This window comes from Callithrix jacchus, chromosome 19 (assembly GCF_049354715.1).
Source record: "Callithrix jacchus isolate 240 chromosome 19, calJac240_pri, whole genome shotgun sequence".
NCBI classification, from domain to species: domain Eukaryota; kingdom Metazoa; phylum Chordata; class Mammalia; order Primates; family Cebidae; genus Callithrix; species Callithrix jacchus.
The window spans coordinates 6,013,429-6,032,990 of NC_133520.1; the positions used below are offsets into that span (position 1 = coordinate 6,013,429).

General features: G+C 39.7%; 1 protein-coding gene and 1 long non-coding RNA gene across 2 annotated transcripts in view; one reads left to right on the forward strand and one right to left on the reverse strand.

Moving 5' to 3' along the window:
• Positions 1-19,562, forward strand: part of AIDA (axin interactor, dorsalization associated) — a 43,670-nt gene that overhangs the window by 18,739 nt on the left and 5,369 nt on the right. Inside the window, exons 3-7 of the mRNA XM_035280649.3 lie at positions 253-306; positions 670-724; positions 3,024-3,087; positions 3,318-3,424; positions 17,326-17,448. Coding sequence (XP_035136540.1) covers positions 253-306; positions 670-724; positions 3,024-3,087; positions 3,318-3,424; positions 17,326-17,448 — 403 coding nt within the window. The remainder of the gene's footprint in view (positions 1-252; positions 307-669; positions 725-3,023; positions 3,088-3,317; positions 3,425-17,325; positions 17,449-19,562) is intronic.
• Positions 11,583-19,518, reverse strand: LOC108589146 (uncharacterized). Its single transcript, XR_001908254.4, has 3 exons — positions 17,795-19,518; positions 16,109-16,189; positions 11,583-13,105 (listed from the first exon to the last, which is right to left on the reverse strand). It is a non-coding gene; the product is annotated as an uncharacterized LOC108589146 (long non-coding RNA).

The window sequence follows — 19,562 nt, forward strand, 5'->3', positions numbered from 1 at the left end:
CAGCTGTCATTAAAGCAAAGTTGATTTAGAATTAGTTGTGGCACATTAGGTCGGGAGAATATATACTCACCTTCTTGCCCTCAGCCCAACCCTTTTATTTCTTTTCTCTAATGTCTAAAAGATCTTAAAAGAAATAAAATATAACTTATTTAAGAGAATTATGGATCTTGTATTAATAAAAATTAACTTGATGATTTGAACTAACAGTTATGATAATTTTGGTATTTATAGCTTTTTTTTACCCTTCTATAGAAAACCATAGGCAAAATTGCAACATGCTTGGAATTGCGAAGTGCGGCTTTACAGGTAAGGATTTTTTTCCCCTCTCTAATACAAGGAAAATAAATTATTCTGCATTATTTTGGTAAAACATTAGACATTCATGCCAAAAACAGTATTGTCTCAGAAGTGTTTTATAACAACATTTATTAAATTCATACTTTTTTAGTTCATACTTTGTCAACTGTAAAATAAAAGATATGACTTCAACCTTTTCTCTTATTTTCGGCCTGAGTGTTCCAAAAATAAACAAAAACCAGTTTGGGACTTTTTATTTTCTACCTTGAAAGCAAGAAATAGATTAATTTAGAATATTTGGTTCTTGCTGCTTTAAAGGGTGCAGTGAACTCTTTGTAGTGAAAATATGTAATATGCTTATTTTAAATTTAGTCCACACAGTCTCAAGAAGAATTTAAACTGGAGGACCTGAAGAAGCTAGAACCAAGTAAGTTTATGTTTATACTTTTTTGTGATACTTCTTTGGAAAAATAATCTATCATAGATGTTAAGTGTATTTAACAAAGGTGCTGATTTAATTGATTTCTGTTAATATCTAGTCCTATGTGATTTTTTTGGGTGCTTTTATTCTATAATATTTATAGTAATTTTTTATTTGGCGCTCACCTTCGTTATAGAATATATGAGGTTGTACCTCATCTAAATATGTATTAGCTTTCATTTTGTCTTTTTCACTTTAATAAAAACAAAATTACTTTTGTAAACATTTGCAATAGCGTCTAGTAGAGAATATAAAGCTTTAGTCATTGATGCCTGCTTACACACTACATGTCACTGAAAACTACGGGACTGGAGGATGGACTCTCCTGTCCTCCAGTGGTCCATCCACCTCAGCCTCCCAAAGTGCTGGGATTACAGGCATGTGCCACCATGCTGGCCACAAAAATATTTTTTCTTTATGTCGTTATTCTATCAATGTTTTCTATTTTTAAAAGTTTTAATTTTTTTTTTTGGTTTTACTTTTTAAACTTTTTTGTTAAGAACTAAGAAACATATACATTAGCCTAGGACTACACAGGGTCAGGCTCATCAATATCACTGTCTTCCACCTGTATATCTTGTCTCACTGGAAGATCTTCTGGGGCAGTAACACACATGGAACTGTCATCTCCTGTGAAACAGTGCCTTCTGGATACCTCCTGAAAGACCTGCATGAGGCTGTTTTATAATCAGCTTTTTTGAGGGGAGGCTGAGGTGGGCAGATCAGAGTTCGAGACCAGCCTGGCCAACATGGCGAAACCATGTCTCTACTCAAAATAAAAAATTAGCCGAGTGTGGTAGCGCCTGCCTGTAATCCCAGCTACTTGGGAGGCTGAGGCAGGAGAATTGCTTGAACCTGGGAGGTGGATGTTGCAGTGAGGTAAAATCACACTATTGCAGTCTAGCCTGGGTGACAGAGTGAGGCTAAAGTACACGCTAAAATAATGACAAAACATATACACCATGGAATATTATGCAGCCATCAAAAACGATGAGTTTGTGTCCTTCGTAGGGGCATGGATGAACCTGGAAACCATCATTCTCAGCAAACTAACACAAGAACAGAAAATCAAACACTGCAAGTTCTCACTCATAGGCAGGTGTTGAACAATGAAAACACATGGATACAGGGAGGGGAGCATCACACACTGGGGTCTGTCGGGGGGGCACTAGGGGAGGGACAGCAGAGGGTGGGGAGTTGGGGAGAGATAGCCTGGGGAGAAATGCCAGATACAGGTGATGAGGAGGAAGGCAGCAAATCACACTGCCACGTGTGTACCTATGCAACTATCTTGCATGTTCTTCACATGTACCTGATAACCTAAAATGCAATAAAAAAATAAGATAAAATAATGATAAAAAGTATAGTAAGTTCTATATAAAAAATATACTGTAAAAAGTATAGTATAGTATATACTAGGCAGCTGGAATTTTTCAGCTCCATTATAATCTTATGGGACCATTGTCGCATGTGGTCTGTCACTGACTGAAACATTATGTGGTACATGGCTGATTATAATAATTTTTTAAGACTCAGTATAATAAATTTTATCATAATTATAACCTTGCTACTACAAACCATCAGTTTGATGGGATTGAGAGGAAATCTTCTCAGGACAGAGAATAAAATGTACTCAAGTATCTCTAACTGGGCATCTTATATACAACCTTTTTTTTTTTTTTTTTGAGACAGTATCATTCTTGCCCAGGCTGCATTGCAGTGGCGTGATCATGAGTCACTGCAGCTTGACCTCCGGGCTCAAGTGATCCTCCTGCCTCAGCCTCTGGAGTAGCTAGGACCAGAGGCTTGAGCCACCTGCCTGGTTAACTTTTACATTTTTTTTTGTAGAGATGAGAGTCTCCCTGTGTTGCCCAGGCTCAGATCTTTTAATTAAACTACTATAGGGAGGAGGCATTCTCTTTTTCTAGTACTCCGTGTCTCACTTAGGACCTTGTAGATAGGATTCATTTCCCATGAAGGCTCTGAGACTCTGGAATTTACTCTTCTTGGAGATCTGACATTACTGTAAAGATACTGGTACCTAGAGTATACCATAGATGTTTTGATTTTGCTAAGACCTTCAGTGGACAAATGCACTGTGTAGCTCTCAAATGGTGGTAAGGCTGGGAATTAAGAAATATATATTAATATGCATGATAAAATTGATCAGAAATTAGTCATTGAAGATATAATTTTTTATTTTGTTTCATGGAATAATTCATGTTGCTTTATCTTCTTATTCTAGTCCTAAAGAATATTCTTACATATAATAAAGAATTTCCATTTGATGTTCAGCCTGTCCCATTAAGGTAAAATAAACATTTATATTTGTTTTCTTATCTTATACTTCAGTTTTAGATATTTCTGGGTTTTCCTAAATATCAACTTTGGTATTATTGATATCATTGACATCAGCAGTGATAACGGGATATCAGCATATTTTTATATCAGCATCTTACCTGGGAAACAAGTAGCTGTGAGGCATCACTAGGATATTTAGTTTTGCAGCTCACTATTTTTTCTGACCTTTTTCATGTAGAAGAATTTTGGCACCTGGTGAAGAAGAGAATTTGGAATTTGAAGAAGATGAAGAAGAGGGCGGTGCTGGAGCAGGGTCTCCTGATTCTTTTCCTGCTAGAGTTCCTGGTAGGTATCACTTATTAAAAATGCATATTACTAGGCCGGGCGTGGTGGCTCACGCCTGTAATCCCAGCACTTTGGGAGGCCGAGGCAGGTGGATCACGAGGTCAAGAGATCGAGACCACAAGGTGAAACCCCGTCTCTACTAAAAATACAAAAATTAGCTGAGCATGGTGGCGCATGCCTGTAATCCTAGCTACTCAGGAGGCTGAGGCAGGAGAATTGCCTGAACCCAGGAGGTGGAGGTTGCGGTGAGCCGAGATCGCGCCATTGCACTCCAGCCTGGGTAACAAGAGCGAAACTCCGTCTCAAAAAAAAAAAAAAAAAAATACACATTACTTAACTGCATCCAACATCAGGGTGTTTGAAGGTAGCTTTGGTATTTGCTAGAGGGGCAATAAAACCACCCTAAGCCCATGCAAATCTTAGGCAAATTTTGTTGGGAGTAGCTATTTCATAAATACAATGTGAAAGTATCTTACTATCCGGGTCAAGGGCCCTCAGGACCATCCCCATGTTCAGTGATTCACTAGGATGACTCACAAGGCTCCCTATGTAGTTGTATTCACAGCTAGGATTCATTACAGGAGAACACAAGAACAAAAAATCAGCAAACAGAAAGGCACAAGGGCCAAGTCTGGAGGAAACCAGATGCAAGCTTTTCAAGCATCCCCTTCCAGTAGAGTCACGTCAGATGTGCTTAATTTCCCCTACAACAAGTTGTGACAACATAGGTGAAATGCACAATGTTGTCTATAAGGGAAGCTCTTTAGAGTCAGTGCCCAAAGCTTTTATTGGGGACTACTTATGTGGGTACCTCCTGCCTGGCACAGACCAAAATTCCAGACTACAGAAGGAAAGAAGGTGTTTAGCACAAACCGTATTGTTTATACAGTTTAGGCAGTGTCCATTCTTATCAGGGAATGGTGGGAACCCTCCCCAAATCCAAGAGCTCAGATGCCAGCCACGGGCTGACCTTGCAAGGAGGTTTTCTAATAATACGCCTACTATCTTAATTCTTTTCTGTATACTGTCATAAGTGCTTCTTTTTTTTTTTTTTTTTTTGAGACAGAGTCTTGTTCTGTCACCCAGGCTGGAGTACAGTGGCATGATCTCAGCTCACTGCAAGTTCCGCTTCCCAGGTTTCAAGCAATTCTCATATCTCAGCCATCTGAGTAGCTGAGATTACAGGTTTATGTCATTTGCCTGGCTAATTTTTGTATTTTTAGTAGAGATGGAGTTTCGCCATGTCGGCCAGGCTGGTCTGGAACTCCTGACCTCAGGTGATCTGCCTGCATCAGCATCCCATAGTGCTGGGATTACAGGCATGAGCCATTGCACCCAGCCCCATAAGTACTTCTTTAATTAATCAGATTGTGGTGGTTAAAACTGGACCCATGAGGAGTGGATACTGAACAACTGCCCTTTCTTACCCATCTTGTTTTAGGGAAGTAAAGAATTTACGGCAAACCTTTTTTCTTTATGGAAGCTCTCCATGAGTATCTTCTCTCACTATAAATAACCTCAGCAAGCACCCTGGATAAATTCCTTGCCTCTACCAATTACTGCTTTACTCTGTTCTGTTCTTAGAAAGCGTGGTTTTTATTCCAGATAATGTAGTTCACTTTGGGAAGTATAGCAATCTGCTGTAATATTGTGGTACATTTTAGAATAGATTCTAGAAGCTTTCCATATAGTTAAATACAATTTACGTGCTGTTCAGAGAGCTCTCTTCATAATTAATATTCCAGTATTTTGAATACTTCTTGAGGAGGAGTCATTTGGAGTAGGAACAGTATATGCTCGCACCAACAGATAACTGACTGGGCTTTTGAATCTGGGTTCTGACAGTCACTGGTTGAGTGACTTTGCACCTGTGTCTTCAACCAATCTGAACTTCTGTTTCTTTATAAAATGGGATAATGATAGTGCCTAAAGGTTACTGTAAAAATTAACTAAGTACTAAGTATAAAGCATTTAGCATTGTACTGTTCATATGCTGAGTATTAGTGGTGGCTGTTATTATCATCACCTCTACCTGAGGATAACAGTACCTACATTGCAGGGTTATTGGAAACATGGCAGGCACTGTCGATGGTAGCTCTTATTGTTAATAATGTTTCTTTGGAACAAGGGCATTATTTATAATCTGCTTTGCTTTATGAAGAGAGAGCTGTGTTTTTCTTGCTTTTGTAGGGTATTTCAAGATTGCCAAGATGGTGAGGTAAATTATTTTGCCGTTTCACTGACTCAATAATTTTTATTGCTTTTCAAACCACATACTGTAATTGGTGTAGCTTCCAGTTCTATATTCCTATCTGATTTGGTTGTTTGCCTGCTTACTGTACTTCTGTAGCAAACAAGAAGCAGATGATGTAAATCACGAAATGGGCAGATTAAGGTCTTTATGGGGTTCAGGTTGCTAAGTTGAAAAGGAACTTCTACCATAAATTAAATCCATTTGCTATGTAAGATTAAGCCCAAACTGAATTTGGATTCTGATATAACATTGTGATATTTCATTTTAGAGATACAGATGCCTTATTAAACCCTTCTAGTCCCTGAATTTTTTCCCGTAAAAGAAAGAGTATGTAGAGTTTAATTAGCTATATTTGGTTTGGGATCTTATTGTTCAGGGCTTGTGTTATTGAAAAATAACTTGTGAAATTATATTCATTGAAAGTGTCATTGAAATACCAAGATGGCCTTTAGCTTTTAATGATAGAACAGGAAAAAATTTCTTGTTACACGAAGGGAACCCAAGATTTAAAGGCAGATTTACTGGGATATTTATATATGTGAAATTCACTTGGCTGGTGCACTGTGGCTCATGCCTGTAATACCCAGCACTTTGGGAGACCCAGGTGGGCGGATCACCTGCGATCAGGAGTTCGAGACTAGCCTGGCAAACATCATGAGGAAACCCTGTCTCTACTAAAAATACAAAAATTGGTCGGGCATGGTGGTGGGTGCCTGTAATTTCAGCTACTCAGGAGGCTGAGGCACGAGAATTGCTGGAGCCTGAGAGGAAGAGGTTGCAGCGAGCTGAGATCGTGCCGTTGCACTCCAGCCCAGGTTGACAACAGCAAGACTCCATTTCAAAAAAAAAAAAAAGAAAAAGAGAAATTCACTCTTAATATGTACCTTTAATAAATTTTGACCAACTCCTACACTAACCACTACCAATGTTAAGCTAATGAGGTGTGAGGTATGGTATGTAGATATGGTATAACCAAGAATAGTTTTTTCAGATTTAAAATTTAAAATGACTTTTTAGCCAGCTTTTCAGGAAAAGAAAAAACAGGTAGTCAAGCTTACTTACTTTTCTTGATATTAATCTCCGTCCTTCCTTTTCAAAATGTTAAAATTTTGTAAACATATTTATGTTATATAATTGGCTTAGCCAAAATAGTAGGTAATTTTTCTAAAGATAATCTTGGTAGATTTCATTTAAATAGGAAGTATAAACTTACAACCTATTATTTTATAACCTAAAACTTTATTGATAGTCTTGAATAGTAAAGCTACTAAAATGATAAACCAAAGCAATATAAATTTAAAAATAGCCAAGACACAACTTTATGCAGACTTTTAAAAACACTTTCTTACTAACACGATGCAAGCTCAAATAGTCCTAGCAGTTTCAGAATTATTGTACATATGTGCTTATTCTTCATCTCTTACATAGGCTTATGTATGCATAAAATATTATTTTTGAAACTCGAAGAATGAAATTTACCTATCTAATGTCAAACCTATATTGGTTTTTTGCCACGTAACTATTCAATTCTGAGTTGAACTTGAAAGATAAGAAAACATGGATTTTATTTTCAGCTGAAATGAAGTAATTTCTTTTCTTGCTCACATACGTGTGAGAAAGTCAAAAACTGCAGCAAATGTTTATTGCTTTCCTGTGAATATCAGGCATTCTTTTTTTATGGAAATCCAGAACATGTTTAGGGGCCAAACAGTTAATACCATCGAAGTGTATGGTTATGTTTACAAACAACTTTAACAGGTAAAGTTTTCATTCAGTCAGCAGACCTACATATAATATTATTTTGATGATAATGGCCCCTGAGATTTTTCAAACTTTAAAAATAATTTCAAAACTTTTTTTTTTTTGAGATGGAGTCTCACACTGTCACCCAGGCTGTAGTACAGTGGCGTGATCTCAGCTCACTGTAATCTTCACCTCCTGGTTTCAAGCAATTCTCCTGCCTCAGCCTCCCAAGTAGCTGGGACTATAGGCATGCACCACCTTGCCCAGCTAATTTTTTTGTATTTTTACTAGAGAGGGGTTTCACCATATTGGCCAGGATGGTCTCGATCTCCTGACCTCATGATCCTCTCACCTCAGCCTCCCAAAGTGCTGGGATTACAGGCGTGAGCCACCTTGCCTGGCCAAACTTACAATTTCCAAGTCTTTCTTTTAAAAGCTTGGAGGAACCCATTAATCCTCAACTGCTAATAATTGACAGCTAAAATAAATTGTATATGCATTTTAATATTTTACAGCCATTTCTACCTCCAGATGTAATTCAATTCAAGCAAATCAGTGGTATCACCGTGACCTGTTATCTGTGTGCAATGCAAACTGCAAAGATTTTCTATTGCCAGGTTTTCAAGACACATTTCATTTGTTAGCTACCATCTACCAAGTATTGCAGCCAGTTTAAGCAGTATCATTATGTTAAATCCTGTTAAAAATTATCCCAAAATAATGCAAAGCATTATCAAGTATATCTTTTTTATTATATTTTGGCAGCACAAAGAAATACGTGCTCAAAAAATATTTGGATGACAGAGAAAATCAGATATGTACCAGATATGCAAATTTAATTATAAGTATGATGAATTAAAAACAGTGACAACTAGCAATGCCTATATTATCATAGGTGTATATTTTATCATATGTATATATTATCTGTTGAGTTTGCATTTTAGACACCTGATTGAACTCTGTCCTAAAAGTGTGGATAAAAAATTATGTACTCCTTGTTCATGACATTTAATTTGCTTTGTTTTGTTTTGTTTTTGAGAGATAGCAGGTTTATATTTTCAAAGCAGAAAATAAAGTACTCATTATCAAAATTCTAAAATAAGTATGTTTCAAATAAATAAAGATATAAATATATGAATCTAAAATATAAGAACAAAATCTTGTTAAAAATGAATCATACGTACAAAAAATGATCAACAGAACTTCCAGAAATAAAAAAATACTTCCATTGCAATTAATCCTCAACAAGTCTCCTAGACAAATATTACAAAGAAACTTGCACATGTGTAGAAGCCTTGGTTTTAAAAATACTTCTCCCAAAGATCCAAGGAATAAGCTTGAGTATCTCACAAACCCCTGAATCACTGTAGAATAAAATCCTCTATGCATTTAATAAAACAAACAACATTTTAAAACCAAAAGTTGACAAGGACTGTATAATAATTAACATTATAGGACAACATTCTCATGAACATAGATGCAATGACAGCAAAATATTAGCAAAGAAAAAAAAAAATCCAGTAGCGTTTTAAAATGACAGAGTAAAGTTTATCTTTTTTTCTTTTTTGGTGTGTCATACTTTAATTAGTAGTGTTTTCTTCTTTTGAGTGGTTCATAAAATAATGGTGCATCTCACAATCAAGGGTGTCACTTAATGAAATGCAGCACTGTTCATATGGAGATAACATGATCGTAAGGAGGAATCATTAAGGGGTTAAGAAGAAAAGTGAGGTAAGGCAGCAGTTTCCACTGGAATCATCACAAAGCAAAAGATGGACTGTTTTGTTATCGTCCACCTTTCAGCTACCAAGAATTGCCTGGATATTTGGATTCTGCCCATTAATATCAGCTTTGGAAAGAACCGGAAAGTTTGGTAGATCGAAGAGAAAGGATCTGGGGCCATCGCTTTACACCGAACGGTGCCGTCTCTTGTCGGAATCGCGGTCTGGGGAAGGGCTGGTGTGCAGCCTGGTGGTCCAAATGCTCCCCTGATGCTTCTTTGGAGAGAGAAAAGCTGGTTTCCAATGTGGCGTCACTTCCCACGTTGAGGTTATTCTGCAGCTGAGCTCTGCTTGCGTTGCCTGCCGCCGAGTCGGCTGCTCCCGAGCCGCGCAGCACAGTGGCGTGCAGTGTGAGTAGCAGCAGCCCCAACAGCAGCAGTGACTCGGCCGCCAGGCGCACCACACTCTTGAGACGCGCCGCTTTAGGACCTGGCCCGGCTGGCGGTGGCACCGGGGAGGAGGAGTGGGAGCCCTGGAGCCTGGCAGCACTGTGCCCGCCTCAGCCCCGGCCTGGGCCCTGCTTCCCGGGTCCGCGGGTCTGACGTCTGGCACCGCTGGGCGCCTGGGGCCTGGGAGCAGGAGCCGCAGCCGCCTCCACACCACCGAGGAGCCACCGCTAGGCCGGAGGTGTCCAAGTCGGCAGTGGAGCAAACCCTGGCACTGCCGACGGGGGCAGCGGAGGGGACGGGGTCCCAGGCCCCGTGACCCCGGCCAGGCCGGAGGCCACACTGCGGGCAAGGGGCTGCAGGGGCGGCTGCGGGGCAGGTGCAGCCGAGCCCCTGAGAGCATATGGGCGCCCCAGATGAGGCCGGCGAGCGAGGAGGAGGAGGAAGGCTTCAGCTGCGGCTGAGTTACCTACAGGCTTGGCTTTGCCGCCGAGGCACTCACCCACCCAGCGACTTCCCTCCTCTCCGCGCACCTCGGGGCCGCCTGCCGCACCGCCCCCCCACGCAGAGTCTTGGGAGGGCTGGTTCCAGATGGGGCCCCAGCCTCACTGAGGTTTGTCAATGTTTGGAGGTAGCCCGGGCATCCTCAGCGTCTGTGTCCGCCTGCAGGGCTGTACCGGCTGCCTGCCGGTAGAGCCCTTGTGAGCATGGAGGCTCGGGGCTGTGGGTGGGTGGGTGGGGGTACCAGGGCTAGTTTAGAAACCTATATTGGCAAAGTGGAGCTGGAGTTGCAGTGAGGGAAAAAGGAGGGGGCGCTGGACAATTCAGGTGTCTGTGATCCCTGCCTGAAGCAGTCCGGGGAGGGGAAGTGACAAAGTGTGGTTCCCGAAGGGTCTTGACACTTGCTGGGCCGCCCGCTTGCTGGGCACGGCTCTTTGCGCATCTGCGGCATCCCGGAAAGCCTGGCAGTAATACGGCAAGGCACCCCAATTCCCCACTGGCCCAGAGAATACCTGCAAGGACTTGGTGGTTTTTGGCTCTTCAGACAAAGGGGCAGAGATCTGCTCCTGGCTGCAGCTTGTGCCTCCTGTCTCCTGCAGCATCCTGGGGCCGCATCCTCTCCGGTGCTCTGCAGTCTCCGTCGCTGCCACCCACTGCAGCGAGGTGAGCCGTGGTGCCACAGGCTCCAGCCTCCAGCATGCAGCAGATAGCTCTTCCTTCTCGTGGCATGGAGCAGCTGGGCGGGCAAAGCCAGAAAAGCCGCAGAGACCTGTGTCATCCTCCACCATCACGTTGAAGCCACAAGGGCTTCTCCAAAGAAACTCGCTCTGAGGATGCGTCCGCTTACTTCCCTCTGGCCAGACCCGGCCAGGGCCGCTGCCGCCTACACCAGCTTCCCTCCAGCCGGGCTGGGCCGCCGCCTACGCCGACTTCCCTCCGGCCGGCCCGAGAAGAATTTTCCTTTTGTTGTGTGTGATGTAAACAATAGCAATTTTTTTTAAAGCAGAAATAATAAGACAAAAAAGAAAATAACAGCCTTCCTAGTCTCAATGTGAAGACAGGGTCTTAAAGGATTTCACTGACTTCAAGTTCCTTCCACGTAAGCCCAGACTCCTGATCCATTCATAGTCCAATTCTCCATAATCTCCATTGTCCAGAGTGTCTTTAGCCACACAGAGAACTAGTCAGTGTGAGAAGATCCTATTCCTTGCTAGGATGTCCATTTTTATTAGCTTTCTCTTGGAACAGAGAAGTTGTAAGTGAGGACCCACAGATGCTCCTCAGCTCTTCTCTGTACCAGCTGTAGGAGGGAGAGTGGTACTGACGGCTGGGCACCTTGGTGGTCGTCTGGGGATTCACATGGCCAGCTTGGACAGCGAAGACTTGCTTGCACAGTCACCTTCTCCTCCCCAGGGTGGCAGTGGCTGTAACACACTCTTCTGAGAGCCTGCCCTGTTGCCAGATTAGACACTTGTACAGTTTTCAAAACATTCTCTTTTTTATTTCCTTTTTTTTTTGAGATGGAGTCTCGCCCTGTTGCCCAGGCTGGAGTGCAGTGGCACAATTTCAGCTCACTGCAACTTCTGCCTCCTGGGTTTAAGCAATTCTCCTGCCTCAGCCTCCTGAGTAGCTTCGATTACAGGCATGCACCACCACGCCAGCTGATTTTCGTATTTTTAGTAGAGACAGAGTTTCACCATGTTGGCCAGGCTGATCTCAAACACCTTTTCAGTTCACTCAAGAATTGTGACTTAACAGAGCCACCATGTCCAGCCAGTTTTCAAAACATTCTTCAATGAACTGGTCTTTCATGTTGGCCAGGCTGATCTCAAACACCTTTTCAGTTCACTCAAGAATTGTGACTTAACAGAGCCACCATGTCCAGCCAGTTTTCAAAACATTCTTCAATGAACTGGTCTTTGTTGAACAAACGCAGCCATTTCTGTGATGCCTACAACCTCTTTTTTTAATGTATTGGTGAGAATTTTGACCGCAGCGCCTCGGTGAAGAAAGTCATGAGCGTGACAGTGCCGGAGTTTCTGTTGTTGGACCCCACAGCACACATGGCAGGGCGTTTTTTTCAGAGGTGCCCATGAGGACAGGGCATTCCGTCCGGCTTGGCCTTTGCTTGTTTGGGCCTTCACAGCAGAAAAAGTTTTCTTGATTTCACCGTTATTTATAACCTACAAATGCTATAGCATGTCATTTATTGGTAAAATTTGTAGACTCAGTGAGAAGGTTTTTTTTAAATTTTTTTTGGCAATTTGTCACAAAACCTCTTAGGATATGAAAAGTCATCTCTGTGTCCACTTATTGTGCTGCTTGGGTGTGGAGCCTTTTAAATTTCTTATACTATATCTTGCCCAAGAAAATGTAATTTCATATGCAGGCATTATGAGATCCTTGCCCACTGTGTGACTTTTCTTTCTCCCAGCATTAAGTTCTGCTACTAAGTAGTTTTCTTTTTGAGCCTTTTTTTTTTTTTTAACTGAACATGACTTAAAAAAAAAAAATCTTTATTTTAAATGGCCATTAGGATCTCAAAATAATCAGTTTCTTTACTTATCAGTGGCTGTGACTTGTAGTTAAGTGGTTTTTTTTTTTCAGTTTTGTTGGATCCATCACTGCATTGATAAATTGTTTTTCACTGATGTTGCAACTTGGAAATTATCCATCCAGGTACAACCTTATGAATAAGTAGTTCTCATCATTAAATGGACTTTTTTGTGTTCACCAGTGCATTAGTGCAGTGAAATGATTCAGAAGCTTGAAATTCATTGTTTTTACCTGGAGAGAATTGTCTCTATGCCTAGGATTAGCATCTTCCTCTCCTAGCTTGTACCGCTTTAGAAACCACATTGAATTGGAAAATTTCCTCTGGTTTTCTTTGCTATAAGTAGAGCATGTTTACACCAGCTGGTGGTGCATAAGGGAAGTTTGGGGCAGGTAAATTTGAAGAGGCTGACATTAGACTGCTGTGTGGAGCTCATCAGCTACCAGTGGCTTCCCCTGTCTCCTGTAAAAAAAAATGGACCAAATCAGGTGAACATAATCTTACTGCTTTTTGCCATTTGAGGCTGAAAGACCTATAATAAATTGCTGTAGGGGCTGCAGTCTCTTCCCATCACAGTGAATATGCATTGCTCAGTGTACAAAGCCCATTGCAGGAGCTACACACGATAGAGTATTGTCCTAGTATTTTATTGTCTTTAGTGCATATTTTAAGGCAGTAATTGATAGAAATCACTCTCTTGCATGGAGCTCCTAGTGACAGCTCAAGGACATCCTGGGATTCCACAGAATCCAGGTTGAAAAATCTTGATTTAGACAGTTATAGCCATACAGAGCTTTTCATATTTAGAAGTGTGAGGTAGAAATAATGCATCCCCTCCCAAAGATGTCCACATCCTAATCCTCAGAATCTGTGCATATGTTTGTTACATTACTTGGCAACAGAGACTTTGCAGATGTGATTATGTTAAAGACCTTGAGATGGTGAGGTTATCCTGCAGCTCCCGTTTAGGTTCTATGGACAATTTAAAAATAACCAAATGGGATGTGGTGTTTAAAAGCATGGACTCCGGTGCCAAACTGATGTATGATTGTAGGCAGATTACTTAACTTTTCTGTGTCTTAGTTTCACTTCTGAAAAAATGGGACTAACATTAGCACCTATGTTATGGGGTTGTTGGGAGGATTAAATGAGTTGTACATGTAAAGGATTAGAACAGTGCCTGGCACATCCTAACATGTTCTATAAAAGTTAGCTGTTTATTATTTATGCAGCTTTTCCATATGGAAGAACATTTATTATTTCTGATCCTTGCTTTAGATATAACAGCAAATGATCTAGCTGGAAACACACAGCTTTTTATGGATCATATATGATTTCTTATTCCAGTTACAGTCTTCAAGTTTTATAAATGTAGTTACTTATTCTCATATTACTCTATACAGTTGAATGCATTTTTTCTTCTTTTTGAAATCTTGCTTTTAATGCATTGCCTTGATTTCTAATTACTGTGTGGTTTTATCTTTGATACACAAATACGTTAACTTTCTCCTCTAACCCAGGAATGGTATAGTATTTTATCCTAGTATGTTATGTTCTTTCATGCACATTATATAAGGCAGCGCATTGATAGATGTTTTCAGGCTACATGTTTTCTAGAGCATGATAACCTCTAGAGCTGTAAAATTCATTTATTAATTCAACAAAATATTTCTGCAACGAAGATCTCTTTATTACTAGTGCAAACGATACAAAAATGAACAGTTGGCCGGGCGCGGTGGCTCACGCCTGTAATCCCAGCACTTTGGGAGGCCGAGGCGGGTGGATCATGAGGTCAAGAGATCGAGACCATCCTGGTCAACATGGTGAGACCCCGTCTCTACTAAAGATACAAAAAATTAGCTGGGCATGGTGGCGCGTGCCTGTAATCCCAGCTACTCGGGAGGCTGAGGCAGGAGAATTGCCTGAACCCAGGAGGCGGAGATTGTGGTGAGCCGACATTGCGCCATTGCACTCCAGCCTGGGTCACAAGAGCGAAACTCCGTCTCAAAAAAAAAAAAAAAAAAAAAAAAAAAAAAATGAACAGTTACTCATACCCATGTTTCAGGATCTCACCATGTAAGACACGGCCAAAAAAGTACACCATGATGGTGAGAGGTGAACACAGTACATTATGAGTGAACAAAAAAAGGGCTGAGGGAGTTTAGCAAAGGTCATCTAGGTAGAACTGAGACTCAAAAGGCGTGCAGGAGTTGACAAGGCAGAGATGTAGCACATTAGAAACTGCTGAAAAATACACTTTTCTGTATCATCTGTCAGTTATATAACCTGAGCTGTTCGTTAGTAAGGATCAAACTGAACCTTAATAGTTGAGTGAAATGTTTTATGTTCTACCCTGAATTAGGGAAGAACTGAGTATTTTTTTGGCTTGGAATTACTGCCTTCATATTACATTATTAGAAATATATTTAGTAGTTAGATTAAATCTTATTATAGTCTCAGGCCAAAAAAAAAAAGTTGTTTGTTGGTAAGAAAGAAAGAAATGTCAGCCTCATTATTTCAGCTAAATATCTAGACAATTACAGGTTATGAAATGGATTCACCTAAAGGTAGAATAATTTTTAATGTTTACTTGGGAGAAAATAGTCTATCACAAAAAGAACTTCTCTCTTGTCTGTCAGAAACCACCATAATCAGAGTCAAAATGACAAAGAACTAATATCTTTAATATGTAAAGAAAATTTTAGGTTATGACAACAAAGACTCCAAACACATTAGAAAATTGGGCAAAAAACATGAACAGATAGTACACACACACATAGACACACCTCGAGATATTCAAGTAGCCCTTAAACATATTAAAAGATACTCAACTTCACATATGATGAAAGACACTCAAATTAAAACTGTTGCTGAGGCAGTAGGGAAATGGACTCATTCGTCACTGGTGGGAATAGAAAGTGGTAATAGTCCCTTTACAGGAGAGTTCGGCAACAGCTCAACAGCAACAAAAATAGACAGTTCCTCTTAGGTCGGCAATCCTGTTCCTAGGAATTTACTCTGAAGGTTCACCTCCAATAATGGGGAAACAATTTAAAAAAATACTTCCATATATACAGGGTTCTCTATTGAGGCATTTTTGGTGATAGTGATATATTAGAAACAACCTAAGTGCCATACGAACACTGGCTGAATAAGTAGCCAATATATGGAATATTGCAGAAAATAATTAGGAAAATCTCCACGAAGTGTTGAGTGATTTTTTTTCCCGAATATATTGTGAAATCAACAAGATACATATATTAGGGTAGTTAACATTAGCAGAGTAAGGACAAAAATCTCATCTTCTCAATAGATGCAGAAAATGTTTTCAATTACATTTCTAATTTAGATTTTAAACATAGGAATTCTGAGCAGACCAAGAATAGAACATCTCTAATCGATAAAAGGTAACTGTAATGACATTTAGAGCCTCAGTCATATTTAGTGATAAAATGGAAAACTTACCTTTTCAGATCAGGAACAAGACAAGGGTGTCTACTATTATCTCCTTTCCTCAACAGTGCTTTAGAAGTGCTGGCCAGTGTACTAGTATAAGAAAAAGAAATAAAATCTAAAAATTAGGGCGGGGAAACCTGTCTCTTCATTTGCAGATGTTATGAATATGTATTTAGAACATGCAAGAAAACTTGTAGATAAGTCATTAGTATTAATAAGAGAGTAGGTTTCCTGAGTATAAAATGTGTACATAAAAATCACTTCTTCTCCCAGCAGAGATATTGTTAAAAAATTAATCCTATCTCTCTAAGCAATAAGTGCTCAATGAAATATTATGTCTGTGATAGTATCAGAAAATATCTAGTACCTTATAATAAACCCAACAAAATAAGTATAAGACTTTGTGAAGAAAAGAATAAAATCTATCGAGAAAATTTAGAAATCTTTAAAAAGTTGGTGGATCGGAAGAAGCAATTTCTAAAGATGGGATTCTTTCTAAAATTGACCTGAACTTCTCTGCAATTCCAACAGGTGATTTTTTGTTGTTGTTTTTCTTTTTTTGCCTCAATGTTGATAAGGAAAAGAATGGGAAATTAGACTGTACAATTATTCAATTAAATACACGACTGTTGAGTTGTGAATTATTTTCTCCATCAATAGTAACTGGTGGAGGATTGCTTGAACCTGGGAGGTTGAGGCCGCAGTGAGCTGTGATTATGCCACTGTACCCCAGCCTTGGTGACAGAGTGAGACCCTGTGTCAAAAAACAAAGTAACTAAAGGATTTGTGGATCAACCCTGGTGTTCTATTTCTCAAACGTTATGATAATATCACAAATATTTAAAAAGTTTTTTTCTTTGTTCTACCACTTCATATTGAGATGCAAAGTATATTATATAAATGAGTATATACAAAGTATATGCATATGTATATGAGTTATTGATTATGTGGTAATTTATAATGGGGCTTCCTAGAGTGACTTGAATTTCTGACAAGCTTGAGTGATTTCTGATTTAATGGTGACTGTGAGACAGGGAAGTGCAGATTTCTCTTGTGTGTTAGTAAATATTTGAAAAGAGTAATGCCAAGTGTTTGGGAGTTTGGGAACCAAGATAATGCCTGGCTAGTTACTAAGTCAGTTACGAGCAACACTGTGTCTTCTCTGTGTTTGTTAAAATGTTTACTCTGAAATGACAGGAGCTTTATTGCTTTTTCTCTGTTGCCAGGTACTTTGTTACCAAGGTTGCCATCGGAACCAGGAATGACATTACTCACAATCAGAATTGAGAAAATTGGTTTGAAAGATGCTGGGCAGTGCATCGATCCCTATATTACAGTTAGTGTAAAAGGTACGTAACTTTCTTTACTTTTTTTTCCTCTGGTGAATTTTATAATGCTCATTTGGGACCGTTTTTTTGGTGGTGGGGCAGGGAGTCTCATGTGTGTGACAACTCATCTTAGTTCATTCTATGATGAGGCAAAGTCCCTGTAAGAGATCATCACTTCTTCACTGAACACTTCTGAGAGATTTACTTATTTTCTTATTTATAACTTATATTCAGTTTTGCTTTTGAGTTTTTCTTTGTGTATATCTTTATATTCTTAAGATTCTGTCTAGGGTTTTTGCTAGACATACACATCGTCTTCAACAGCAGACTCATCCTTTAGGATACAGGTTAACAGAATGTTTCTCACCTTCCAAAGGTGTGTGGGTTTGTTCGCAAAGCCCAGTGTTCTGTTACCCGCTCCCTCCTGCATTAGGCCTTCTCCTTCCTGGTCAAGAGAGAGTTCGACATCAGAGAGTCCTACAGAGGTGGATGAGAATCAGGCCTTAAGTAACTCATCAGTGAAAACAGGGAGCTAGAACACATGCACAGCATTCATGCTCTGAGTGTAACCCTGTGGAGCGTTCAACAAACAAAGTGCTTCTTACCATTCACTAAGTCACTATGGTTAGGAAGCATGATTATTCTTAGGATTTGTTTTTTTTCCTATCCAGTGTGGCAGTTCATTATTTCTTTTATACAACCTTTTCACTCTTTCAGAGGGAAACCACATTGGTTGAATTCTTTCTTGTTGCCATTCATACTTTATTTGTAAAGTACTTAATAGTCTTTTAAAAATAATTGCTGGATAATTGAGAATGAAGTTGTCATACTTCTATCCAGAGACATCTGCACAGCTAATCCAAGTGCTTTACTTTAATCTGTAATTTGAGGCCAGTAAAGAAACAGATAGGGGGGAAATCAAATGAAGAGAACTTTTGTCAGTCATAGAAATAGATTCAGATTCAAAACTTCATTAGTACCAATTAAAATAAAAAGGAACTGAGCCACAGAGAGGGATTATTATTCACTAATGCTGTGAAACTTTTACTTCTGATGTTATCAGTTATCAAATATACGGCCTACCGGAAAGTATGTATATTCTACGTTATAGTTTGATAGGTCATTTACAGAACTGCTTATCTCATTCAGGAATGTACACTGTAAAGCAAAGATATTTAATGATAGTGTAGTAGCTGTTAGGTTACCTTTGCATACATGTTGAAGTAAAATATGTTTTTGTAAATATCTTTTAACAACTGAAACAATCAAATGTACTATATTGTTTTAAGGTCTCTGAGACAGATCTGTTGAAGAACACGTAAACACTTGAGTAGTCACTAAATGAGTCCATGTCGAATTTGATTAAACTGGAAGATTCCTGGATCCAGGAAATTAAAACCATATACAATAACTTAGTGTTTTGTCTAGTTGGTATAAAACAGTTTATGTTATAACAAATATAGTGAGAATTTAGGCAATATGTAAAAATGTATTCATTAATGGAAGGGTTTCATTGGCAATTCTCATGTCCGTTTTTGGTCCTTTGACTTGAATTCAGCAGGGGGATTCTGATAATGTTAGATATAAAGGCCTTTCCAAACCACGCACTTGATCAAGTTGGAAATTAGGGGTAGAGGTCCCCTTGAGGCATATTATTTACATTTTAAGTTTTTATCGCAGACAAAAATATAGTGGGCTGTTTCCTAAGGAAAACAAAAAGTTATCATCCCTATAAAGTTCTTCCCTATAAAGATAAATGTTATGTTCTACAAGCTTTCTTTTCTACCTGATTGAGACAGGCTTCCTCCTTCCACTGCAAAGTCACCCATCCCTCACTCAGCCCCTCCAATGCCTCTGTGGTCACCAGTGACTCTTCAGGTACCTGCTCATGTCAAATGGGAATGTCTGTTAGCCCAAGAATTTCCTCTCCGCTTTCTCCAGGCATCCTTATGAAATGTATCCTCTGTAGTTCGCAGGGTTTTTTTTTTTTTTTTGAGACGGAGTTTTGCTCTTGTTGCCCAGGCTGGAGTGCAATGGCAAGATCTTGGCTTACTGCAACCTCTGCCTCCCAGATTCAAGCGATTCTCCTGCCTCAGCCTCCCAAGTAGCTGGGATTACAGGCGTGCGTGCCACTA